This window comes from Pseudochaenichthys georgianus, chromosome 17, assembly GCF_902827115.2.
Source record: "Pseudochaenichthys georgianus chromosome 17, fPseGeo1.2, whole genome shotgun sequence".
In the NCBI taxonomy this organism is placed as follows: domain Eukaryota; kingdom Metazoa; phylum Chordata; class Actinopteri; order Perciformes; family Channichthyidae; genus Pseudochaenichthys; species Pseudochaenichthys georgianus.
The window spans coordinates 23,704,663-23,717,943 of record NC_047519.1 but is presented as its reverse complement, the minus strand read 5'-3'; the positions used below and the strand labels follow the sequence as shown (position 1 = coordinate 23,717,943).

Below are 13,281 nucleotides of genomic sequence, written 5' to 3'. Positions count from 1 at the left end.
CAAATGACCCTGTCGCACCTCGACTTTTTAAAGAGGTTTTCCCCACTGTTGGACCATCTGTGCTGGCAGTTTTAAACAGCAGCCTGCTCTCAGGGAAGGTCCCCGAAAACCTGAAGCATGCAGTAGTGCAACCTCGTATTAAAAAACCCAGCCTGGATCCCACAGTTCTGGCTAATTTTAGGCCCATTTCCAAAATGCCTTTTATGTCAAAGATCCTGGAGAAGATTGTCGAGAGTCAAAGTTTTCCAATCCGGTTTTAAAACTATGCACAGCACTGAAACAGCGCTTTTAAGAGTCTTTAATGACATCCTTTTATTTACTGACTCTGGGGACTGCGTTGTGCTCCTACTTATTGACTTAAATGCTGCTTTCGATACAGTCGACCATGACATCCTGATCTCCCGCTTGGAAAAGTGGGTGGGCATTGAGGGAACAGCCCTGGAATGGTTCAGGTCATATTTGAAGGACAGAACTTTCTCTGTCAGCCTTGGTGACTCCGAGTCATCCTCTGCTCCACTCCTGTATGGGGTCCCACAGGGCTCAGTATTAGGCCCCCTGCTATTCTCCCTCTATTTGCTCCCTCTTGGGTCCATTTTTAGAAAGCACGGCATCGCATTCCACTGCTATGCTGACGATAGCCAGATTTATGTCCCTCTAACAAAGAAGGAGGGTTACTTAATTAGCCCACTGCTAAAGTGCCTAGATGACATAAAAGCCTGGATGGCGTGCAATTTCCTTAAACTCAATGAAGGAAAAACAGAAGTAATGGTTTTTGGTAGCACCACTGACACCACTTCTGTAGACCTGGGTCCCTTGCATCAGTACACCAAGCCCACAGTTACGAACCTTGGTATTAAAATGGACCGTGAACTCAAACTTGAGAGTCAGATTAAGTCGGTGGTAAAAACGAGCTTTTATCACCTGAGGCAGCTAGCGAAAGTAAAACCTTTTCTCTCCAGACGGCAGTTTGAGACAGTAGTCCATGCCTTTGTCACCACCCGGCTGGACTACTGTAACTCTCTCTACATGGGGGTCAGTGGGTCCTCGCTCGCACGACTGCAGCGGGTGCAAAATGCTGCAGCAAGGCTCTTAACTGGCACACGGAAGTTTGACCACATTTCCCCTGTTTTAGCTTCTCTCCACTGGCTGCCAATTTATTTTAGGATCCATTTTAAAATTCTTTTATTTACTTTTAAATCCCTTAATGGCATGACCCCACCATACCTTGCTGTGCTGCTACAGCATTACACGCCGAACCGCCCTCTCAGGTCAGCGGACCAACTGCTCCTGAATGTGCCTAAAACCAGGTCAAAGCTCAGAGGGGACCGTTGCTTCTCTGTAGCGGCTCCCAAACTGTGGAACGCTCTGCCCCTGGAGATCAGACAGGCCTCCACACTGCCTGCTTTTAAATCGCTTCTTAAAACCCACCTCTTCTCCTTAGCGTTTTAACATTTGGCGTTTCAACATCTTTTAGAGTGTTGCTTTTTTTGCATTTAAATTGTTTTTTGTTTTTACTTGTACTTGTTTTATGGTGTGTGAGCTGAGCTGTGTTTTATCTATTTGCCTGTACAGCACTTTGGTCTGGAGGTTTAAAGTGCTTTATAAATAAAGTTGTATTGTATTGTAGTTTGAGAAAACATTAAGTCGTAGACGTTGCATTGAGGATGAAGACATGCTTCTGGAGCATGTTAGTGGAAATGAGAGAGAGCAAGTAAGAAATAGGGGGGTGGGGGGGGGGGACCATCAGACAGGAAGATATCCCTAGTTGGCATGGTTATATAACCGTCAGTCTTGTGATTCCTAATCCAGTTGAAGATAGTGTTACAGTTGAAAAAAAAAAAGGATGGGTGGGCTGCGGTAACAACAAACATTTCTATTTTATCGTACATTTTTACAGGAACCGAGAACAACTAAAAGTAATTTCACAACAGTTAGTTGAAAGCTCATTTGTATCTGGTATTTGATATAATGTTGTGTACATGCTTTTTTTCTAATATATTCAGAGCCATCATTTCTCAGCACTTTCACACAGTCCAACTTGTGCAAAACTCGACAGATGTATGAGCACTCACAAGTTTAGAGAAGGACGTACAATAAATAGGAATGCTGTTATGACTCACCGTCACCGAGGTAGACGGATTCATTCATAACTTAATGCTCAAGTGCACAATTCACAGGCCTACTATGAGGCTTGTAATAACCCTCCACCCACATATCTACTTCAATTGAAGTGTAATCAAACCACAATATTTAATTTAGGAAATTGACTCCTAGTTGGGGATACAGTATGACCCCGCCCTCTCACATACACCCACACATTTGATGAAGTCAGCATTTGCGACAGACTACAAACATGACTGTGTGTTATTAGACATCATTTTTATTGGCAGCTGTACATATGTTTGCCCTTTTGATCATAGATAGAGGATAGCAGGGGGTGGGTGCATAGCCTGTTTGAAAGGCCATTTTTAATGAATCCTTGCAGTTAATGCACTCTCAGGCAACAACACGCATAGCTCAAATAGCTTAGTTTAATTTACCAAGCAGATTGTGTTTGTGATAGATGTATTGAAAGAGGACTATAGGGGGAGGAACAATAATGTTTTTTGTTCACACGTTTATGAGATTTCTTGGGGTGCAATCACAGCTATAAGATGAGTCCTCTTCTCACACTTACTTTCTTACACATTTACTTTTAGTATTATTTGCCTTTAGTCACTTTCCCCCTTCTTCTCGGTCCACAGTTACACTTCTGTTTTTTTGTTGTCTTGTTTTCTCTTCTTAATATCTGAGATCACCCCCCCCCCCCCCCACCCACCCCACAGGGAGATCATTACTGAGGGCTTTCCTCCTTCTCTTTTTCTACTTCCCCCCATGCTGTCTTGTTAGTAAGGCAATGCGACATGCTTTGTCTTTTGAAGAGATGATTCGGAGTCGTTGTGTTCTCCGTCTTTCATCTAGCTGTCAGGTATCTAGCGAGTTAGTTTACTGTCACCGTTGATCATTAAGGCGCACGTGCACATGTTGGTCGCTCGTTGGCTTTCTTGCTGTTTCTGCAGAGCTCACTTTTGAGGCTGAACGGAAACTGATGTAGCCGAGGGGTGAGCAGGATGAAAATACTTGTGTGGAGTGTTTAGCGATGAAGTGCGTGGGGGCTGAGCATCTACAATGAAGAGCTCCCTTCTATTATTTATAACTCTTCTCAATATGACCCAGTTTGCTGCACAGCTGTAACCACTGTGTGTGTTCTCTCTCTCTCTCTCTCTAATTATCTAACTTATCTCTCAGACTGACATAACGGCCTATAGCCACACACACACACACACACACACACACACACACACACACACACACACACACACACACACACACACACACACACACACACACACACACACACACACACACACACACACACACACACACACACACACACACACACACACACACACACACACACACACACACACACACACACACACACACACACACACACACACACACACACACACACACACACACACACACACACACACCATCTGAACTTACTCTTTATTTCAATCAGCTACCAATTTGACTGCTTTTTCAATATTTTACAGAAAATGGATAATGTGTCGAAGTAAAGACCTTGAGACCGAGAAAGAGATGGTGTGGAAGGTCAGACAGCACTGTGGACAAATGACAATGTTATTTTGAGAAAAGTTTGTCTTTCCCCCAAACCAGGTTGAACAAAAATACTTAAAGGAGATTGTATTTGAGACACTGACAACAGCCAATAGGTGTTTTTGATTGAAAAATGTCCTTAACTAAACTCTAATCTACATTTTGAGGGTGATTACTTTCTAAATGTTGCCGTTAAGCACTAGTCTACATGCAAATTATAAAGTTGCATGTATGTTGCTTGTGCTAATGACATATAATCAATTAAGTTGCTCTTGGAAGATAAATAAAGGAAGTAATGAAGATGAGAAAATCTGAGATTCAGAGCATTGGAAATCTTTATTGTTGGATTTTGCCGTTAACCATGAATGTCCTCTCCTGGGGAAGGTAAAGGGACTGTTTTTTTATGTGATTGGCTTACAGGGTGAGACAGAGAGAGAGAGATCAACAGGGAGGGGAGGAGACGGATAGAAACAGAAAGAATAAAGAGTTGTTCAGTTTAAGTAACGTCGAGACAATCCCCGACCTGAGTCTCTCTCAGAATAATAATGAGCTCTCCGGGAGATCCATGGCAGGCCTGTGATTTTCACTGAGGCCAAACCTCAGCAGCGGCTCAGGCCCATATTTCTTTCTGTTCCATTTTAATTTCCCTACATCTGCACAACCCACCTTCCACAAGGTCCCAGGACTAAAAACACAATTATCACCTTAGTCATGTCTTTTCCATGTTCTGCATCATCAGGGATTTTGTTGTTGGGGTTTTGTCTTTGAAATTGTCTAAAAAAGGCTTTATATATCCGGAAATATAGAGAAACAGATCCACACAGTTTCTCACCAATATTAAAGTGTTAATGTTTCAGAGATCTTGGAAATGTGTTCAGTGCTTTTCCCATCGTTGTCAAGCCAATTTGTACATTTTCAAACTTCATTGTTAACTTCAAATCCTGGTTTTGAATGGCAAACATCTTTCCTGTTGGCCAGTTTTGTTCGCACATACCCCCACTTCGATAGACCCACTCGTTTGTTAATATAACTTCCTGTTACCATTACATCACTTGATTGGATGTGCAGGTATAGCTAGCAACAGATGTAAATGTCCCTCAAAGTGTCCGCCACTCTTCCCTGCATCTTGTTTCACCCGTTTGTTTTTTCATTTTCATATTTCATGACACACATGAACTACAAATTGGCATCTCTGTGCAGTCAGCACATCTGTGTGTTACATCACAGAGTGGTGGACGAAGTAATATGCTGTAGTTTAAGTAGCAGTGTAGAATAGTCTGCTTTAAGTAAAGGTCTTGCAATCGAAATGTTCTTAAAGTATTAGCATCAAGTACCTAAAGTAGAGCTACTCGTTATGCAGAGTGGTCCAATTTAGAATAATGTGTATTACCTCAGTGAATTATTGATGCATTCATATGCATTTCTTTGATGTTGCTGCGGATAAAGAGCTTTTCTTTGTTACATAAAGCCAGAGAGCTTTCACCAAGGGATCAATACAGTCTTATCTTTAACCATATTAATACATCATTTAATAATATGTATGTATTATTAATCTGAATCTGTTAAGTAACTACAGCTCCTAAAAAGTGGTTGAGTAAAACAATTCCCTCTGACTAGTACAAGAAGTATGAAGTGGAAAAACATTTAAATACTTCAGTGAAGTTCAAGTACCTTAAAAGTGTAATAAAGTACAGTAGTTGAAATGCACCGAGTTACTTTCCACCACTGACATCACCTTAATGTTTCTGCTTGGTATAGAGAGGATCACAATTATTTATTTATTTTATTTCATTTTTTTAAAGATCAGCTTGCAGTCTTTGGTAAGATTCATATTACATGTTAAAACTGTTAAATATTCTGTCCCCAGATTCATGGAGTTTGTTCATTTCTCACTTGCCCTTTGAGTTTATTTATCCTTAGCTTACTTATGGCGGGGAGTGAGCAGTCTCACATACCTATTTTCACTAAAAACTCCTTCACCCTTCTCCTTCAGAGCACCACAGAATATAAATAAGCATCCTTGTATATACTCTACTACCACCAAGAACAGCCTGTTAATGCTGACATGTGGCACGTCTTTTTGTAATTTTCCTTGCTTGTTCGGGGTAACAACTTTAGTTGATTATTTATTCCTGGCAGAGGAAGCAACGCGCACACCTGTTGGTATGCATTTTAATGTGGGACAACATGTTTGTCGCATTGAGTATGTGTGACGGACGTGGCCATACGCCAGTGTGTATTTCCCGGCTTCCCCTTCCCTCCTTGATTCTATGGTTCACGCATGGCCATTAAGGAGATCCCATTAATCACGCGAGACTCCAACCCCGTCTCTTCGCCTCATATTTCCACTCACTCATTCATAAACAAGGTGCTCTGTCAAAGACTTCAAAGTCACTTTCATCCCAACCCAATCATTCCCATGCCACAGCCAGGGTGCTTTCTAAAACGCTCCTAGCCTTTTCATAGACAGTAACAAAGTGCTGTCCTTGTGGATGAATTTGGAGGAGATTCCACCATGTGTCAGCAAAGCAAAGTGGCTGATTGTGAAGGGTAGGATAGTGGAGCGCTCTAATGTGTTGGTGTTGGGGGTGGTTGGGGGCATTTGTGTGCCTGCTCGGCCTGATTTTGGCAGATGAAGAAGGGGACAAAGCCTGCTGGTGGGTAATGCATCAATGTCTCCCCCCTACCCACTCATATTCACACCTGCCCCCTGTATCCCGACAGAGAGACGTCTGCTGTTTGACAGCGTGTCAGAGGGACTAAATAAAGTCAGCCGCCTGCTCTTCACAGATCTTGTCCCTCTCCCCTGCTGACCTGCGAAATGCTTCCACACAGCCCCCCATGAGACCTCACCTTCCCAGAGTCCTTTACACAGTCTGCTATGAACTGCTGTGTCTTATAAATGAGCGGTGACACACACCGTGACTGGTTTAGCTATACTATGCAAGTAAAGAAACATCGTTTTTAATTGGTTATAGTTGGTAATGTTCGATTTTAGAGGAGGGTTTAAGCAGGAAACTCAAGATTTATATACAGTATGTTGAAAAATACCATCGAGAACTAGGCATGGCTATGTAAAACAGGTAACTGAGATAAAAAAACATTGTAATATGGGTGACTCAACCCATCACACACTTGTCTCTCCTTCATTCCTTATCTTTAACTTTTTTAAACGCTGTTTCATTCTTCTTTCTCCTTTCTCACACACATACACACCCAAACACATAAAAATGTACCTCCAGCGGGAAGCAGAATTGGGCTGTCACTCAACGAGACAACCTTAAAGGGGCGCAGCACCCTGCATGATATATTAATAAATGAAATACAGTAACACACACACACACACACACACACACACACACACACACACACACACACACACACACACACACACACACACACACACACACACACACACACACACACACACACACACACACACACACACACACACACACACACACACACACACACACACACACACACACACACACACACACACACACACACACACACACACACACACACACACACACACACACACACACACACACACACACACACACACACACACACACACACACACAGTACAAAGCCTGCCTAAACTGAAACGGCACAAAATTCCTCAAGCCAGCTGTTCCACATCACACACATCTGTTTTGGACACACATGACTTCACCGCCCTTCAATTTGACTGGTGTAAGGTATTCATTTGGCCTCTATCAGTCAGGAAACATTGAGCTGAGCAGGAGGGTAGAGATGAGAGGATAAGGTTAGGAGGTGTGGCATCCACCTTGTCAGCATACGTTAATAAGATGCTTTATTAATTACACATTTATTTTTGGAAAAGTCTAAGCCACACTATTCCTTGCCTATTTTGAAAAGATCAGTTCCACCACTATCTTCATTAAACTCATGTTAAAGCATCTTATATTTGTTAGGGGTTAGATAGTGAAGAGCATTGTTTACACGTCCCAAACTGTCATGGCAATATTCTGGCACGGCGCTCCGTCCCGACAGTGTATCCAAAATCTGGCTGGTTCCTTATTTTTCCTGTCAGTTCTCTCCACCTCCTGTGTCCCCTTGACTTTCTCCTTGACTTGCTGCTTTGATAATGAAGCAGAGAGATAACAATCCTCCATTGTTCACCATTATTATAATTAGACTATCATTACTTAGATTTCAAGGATGTGTGTCTGTGTTTACAGTACATTTACTGACCTTGGCAATGTACACTACTAGATATAGAGAGCCAATATTGGCAAACTGAAACAGAAACAGCCTTCTTTTTTTGTATTGTGTTTACAAAAAATACACATTCATTCATTTAATATATGAACATAATGGATTTATTTTATCTTCATAAGCCCACATGTACAAACTGTATCTATATCCTTCAGTCCTTCGTTTGTTTTTGTATTTTTTGCAGGAGATGTTCACGCCGGAGTGCAAGTTCAAAGAGTCCGTTTTTGAAAACTACTATGTGATCTACTCGTCCACTGTGTTCCGGCAGCAGGAGTCGGGCCGGGCCTGGTTCCTCGGCCTCACCAAGGAGGGGCAAGTCATGAAGGGAAACCGCGTCAAGAAGACTAAACCCTCGTCACACTTTGTGCCCCGGCCCATCGAAGGTAAGAGAAACCTTGTTTCCTGGAACAGATTTGAAGTGATCTTTTGTATTGCTTGTTTTGTTCTTTGTTGCTGGGAATTACTTTAGGAAAGATTCCCCCAAAAAATAATCTGATTTCCTTCCTTACACTAGTATGAAAACTAGTTATATACTTAAATTGTTTAATCCAGCCCAAAATAACATTTTGTAGTGCGTGCAGTGAATGTTCATCTTAATGCCCTTGTTTTCATCGTACCAACCCGGAAAACAAACAAGAGAGATACTGAAAAGCTGTTTAATTCCTTCATTTAACACGTTTTAGTATTTCAGATATTATTATACTTTAAAACAGGAGACTGTTCTTAACAAATTATCTTTTAGTGACACTACATTGCAATTGCTTTGAAGATAGAACAGGATAAACTATTTATGGTTTAGGGTTGGTAATAATTTTACGTGTAAACATCAACAGTTATTAGGATAAAAAAAAAACTCGGATGTAGTCCCATAAAATAATATATTCAATAGGAATAGAAATAATACTGGACATATGATATATACAATTATAATATGCAACAATACAATGACGTTTATTAAAGGAAAAGTTTGTAGTCTCATGTGTGCTCGATGCCGCTTTGCATTGACATATGAGCATTTCCTCAACTGCTAAACTGTTTTGAAGAGTCTATTGTTATGGTGGTAACACTCACTAAGGAAAAACCTCCTTTGTTTTGAGTATTTTTTTTAGCTTTTGTAGGTACAAGTTTATTTTTAAATATCATGAAAACTTGATAAGCAATGTCCCTCAAAAAAAAGTGCTTACGTGTTCTAATTCCCTGCCTGGTATAATTGTCCCTCCAGCCTCACACCTGACCTTGTCTCTGTCTACCCATCCATCTCTTCAATCTGCTCTCCATTGTCCCCTTTCTGAGCTCATGCTCTCTTTGTCCTGTCGTCTCCTCTCCTTCCTTCCTTCCCTCCTTATCCTTTCCTCCCCTTCCACTTTCACTACAGTTTGTATGTACAGGGAGCCGTCAATGCATGAGATAGAGGACAAGCAGCGCTCCAGGAAGAACTCAGGGACCCCCACCATGAATGGAGGGAAAGCTGTCAATCAGGACTCCACATAGCAGCGGGGGGAGGGGCTTCCAGCAGGGGGGAGTGGCCTCCCCCCAAATCCGCACCACCTTCCCCTCTGAAACAAAAAGGGGGCGTTGCGGCGACGAGGAACTACTACTGTACACCCAAGAAAACAAAAACAAACTGAACTCTTGCCTGTGAAAACATTTTAGATGAATTAATATGAAACCAGAGGATATATATATATGAAAAATTAAACATTTTCAATCAGGACTTGACCAACATTTTATGCAAAAAAAAGAGAAAAAGCTGTGATAAATAAATAAATGGTGGTCTCTCTCTTCACACACATATCTATCATTTCCAATGTATGCTGTGAAAAACAAGCTTTAATACATGTACAATTTTCATACAATGGTTTCTTTTTCTAAATGATATTGCACCCTCATATGCTTAACTGTCTTATTGTTGTCAGTAATAGCTGTAACATCTTCATCATTACTAATCTGTTGTATTTTATCATCCCAGTTACTATCATGGTAATTCTGGCTTTCTTTTGTTTTGAGACTAGAGAAAGTAATTTATTTTCAATTACTCAGATGTTTTCTCTCTCATAGTTTGATCTTGAATGCACTGTCACACTTCCTGCTTTGGTGTGGGGGTAAGAATGAATGTATTTGATAGTTCTCTGTGTTGGACTCCAATGGAAACAGAGCGCTTAGGGTGGGATGTAATTTACTCAGGTGTGAACTGTAAGCGGGACTAATAGGACAGATAGGGATGTTTCAAGTATTCAAACATGGACTCCCCTCCCCTGTTCTGCAATGACGAGACAAGACTGATTCAAGCAATATAATAGAGAGCAGTCTAGTATAAGTCTCAATAATAGTAATAATAAGCAGACGACACATCCCTGTGGTAAGTGTGTTTGTCAAAGAAAGTTGTACAGGTAGGTAAAAGTCTGAGTCAAAGGAAAGTTGTTTTGATATCGCTTCAATATACTCTTTAACATTTGCAATGATTATTCGGTAGTAATGAGATGTCCAACATTGTCAACAAAAATAAAATAACAGTATTCTCTCCGATAGCAAAGGAGAAGATATTGACCAGCATCAGCACTATGAGCCATGGCCAAAAAACGGTCACTTCACATTTACACCTCAAGAAACACAGATCAATGTCTCTGATGTTTGCTAGGCTAATACAACAACAACTCTCAAAATAAAACCATGTAACAGTAATAATGCCTTTGAATATATGGACTAAAGTGTTCTCCTGTTTTTTTCCAAGCAAGAGAAGGAATGAAAGTTGTTTTCGGAGGCCCGGCAGTGAGGATACGTGTTGATTCGTTTTCAAGACTATTTCTGTTACCTTTACTCTGAAAGCATTAGAGATTTTCTCAACACTGGAGGACAGGGTGCCTGACTGTTTAATAATCCACTGACCTGACTTGGTGATGTTTTCAATATAGTTCATAACCATTAAGACTTCCCATCACAATGTAGCAGAATGTCTCATTGAGGAGCCAGTTAGTCTGGATTTAGCCAGGTTAGGGGGGATAGCTTACCATTCCCGTGAGAGTACCTTATCGTTTGTTTTTCCTGACATGGTAACCAATAGATTCTCCACCCCCCTGGTTTTGTGACCCATGAAATGATCCATTTGCTGCATTGTGAAGGAAGCTTCTCTTTCATAAATCAACATGCTGACAGGGCTGTATAAACAAGGTGAATTGACTGGTACACCGTGTACGTTGCATAGCTCATTTCTATTCCCCAATTAGTTTGTCTAACTCAGGAAGTCCTACAAATTGTTCCGCAGATGGGGCCAGACATAAAGGCTGGCCGCTTCTTGTCCAGCAGCCGTTGCACAAAGCCTGGCCACCGGTGGGGTGTTTAAGAAGGTCGGGACGAGGTCGATGGTGTTTTTATTATTAGAGAGGTGGTGTACAGCTAAGCTAGCTAGTTTAGGAAGAGGGATACAGGAGCCGAGACAAAGCATGAGCATCGCATGACTGTAGGAGTTGATCTTGGTTTGATTTTGAGGTGAGAACTTGATTCAAATTCGGGGAGAATAGGTCCAGAACTTTTATATGCAACATTTTGATCAGTATTTTAGTGCGAGTTTGTATGTCTCTCCTATATCTGGTTGGAAAACATATGCTAAGTTGGTACAGTACAGTAAATAGCACACATTCAGTTGCACAGAGAAACCGCAGTGATATATTATCATAGATCTGGTGTTCTACCTTGGGTCTGGGTTCTAAGCTGGTACGAGTTACCTGCGATAGCTAACGGTAGACTAGTTCAACTCACCTACAGCATAACATTGATACTTACAGTATATCAGACGTGACACTGGAAGTCAACAGGCAAGACCAGCATATAGAAATATCTTTTTATAGAGGTTTATTTTGGTGCAAATGAAAATACATGTGGACTCAAAGCAATGCATGAAATTGGATGTACTCGATGTCAACTGTTGACAGCAGGATGAGAGGATTTGAGAAAGGGATGACTAAAGCAAGGCGGTATAAATATTTGATGTGTGAGAGTGGTAAAGGAATGCACTTTTGTGTGGGGGGGGTTATTGATGTATGAAAGGGTGACCAAAGGCTTAGGTTGTACGTGATATTAAGTATCATTTATTATTTTTATGTTTGCAGATGATTTCACTGCATTGGAACACGCTCATATATGCATTATGAATTGTGAGATGAAATAAAAAATATGCATTGATAATAAAATCAGAATGAAGTTAGTGATTGTTTAAGAATAAAGACTATGTTATCAAAAACGTTCACCTAGACGCAGTGATTGATTCAATGTGTTGTTGATCGTGACTGGCAGATGTTTTGTGAATTAAATTTTTTATGAATGTCACTCTTTGCAACAACAAGAGAAGCAGCGACATGAGCAGACAAACTAAATCCATCAACTTGAGATTTCTAAGCGTTTCAAATTCAGAAAATCCAATCCGCTTCCTCTATTAATACACCGGGGGCGATTTATCTTCTCAACAGCCCCTAAATCCTGTGTCATTTTGGGATGGCACTCCTTCACCCTTAGTTCTCCCGTCGTCATGGAAACAGACCTTCCGTACCGTCTGCAAGGAGAATGAGGAGGAGGAAGAGGAGGAGGATGAAGGCTCCCCTGACTTTCAGGACGTGGTTTTGTCTTCATTGCTGCGTGATGGCTGCAGCACAGAGAACAGCAGAGTTGTGAGGATGGGAGGGGGGGGAAGTATGTTTTCTTTTTGTGTGTTCAGTTAACAGCTGAGAAGAGTGCAAATGTATAGGTACTCACAATGAAATTGAAAAGGAAAGGGGTGAAAAAAATTCAAAGAGAACAAAAAAAAGACGCGAGATGAAAAGTTCCCGTCTAGTGAATTTCACACTCTTTATCTCTCCGTCATTACATTACCACACACTATCTAACATCAATCCCTAAACTCAAATGAAGTCTACAGCCATAATGACGGCTGTAAGAAGGCTTATAGGCACAGCGGTGCTTTGGGCGTAGCACTAATGCTTTAGTGCAACCTGCTCACAATGTCAACTTGCTGATTTTAGAAGACGTAATGCAGTGAGCATTAACATACAGTAGAGTTGAGATTAAGTTCTAAAAGCGTCATAATACTGAGTGTTTAAAACATTTCATTGTGTGCTGGACCAAATGTTAAGATATGAACAAAGTTATTGCAGTTCTTTGTTAAGGAAACACAAAAGCACATTTCATGGCAATCCATTGCTCTTCCAATGTGAGGCTTAAAAATGCGGAGCAAAAATAGTTTTTTACAACAATCGATATGCCGTCTTGTTCACAGCATCCACCTCTATGATTAACTTTGACTAAGGGCGGAAACAAGTCAAGGTCAGCTGTTCAGAGACCAGCCGGGAGTTGGCAGTCTAAAACAGGGTCATCTGTTCAGAC

The 13,281-nt window shown here is 41.1% G+C and overlaps 1 protein-coding gene across 3 annotated transcripts in view; it reads left to right on the top strand.

Moving 5' to 3' along the window:
- Positions 1-12,122, top strand: part of fgf12a (fibroblast growth factor 12a) — a 30,023-nt gene extending 17,901 nt beyond the window's left edge. For all 3 annotated transcript variants that reach the window (XM_034105045.2, XM_034105044.2, XM_034105043.2), the window contains 2 exons: positions 8,093-8,291; positions 9,284-12,122. In XM_034105045.2, coding sequence (XP_033960936.1) covers positions 8,093-8,291; positions 9,284-9,399 — 315 coding nt within the window. In that variant the 3' untranslated portion in view covers positions 9,400-12,122. The remainder of the gene's footprint in view (positions 1-8,092; positions 8,292-9,283) is intronic.
- The last annotated feature ends 1,159 nt before the right edge of the window (positions 12,123-13,281 follow it).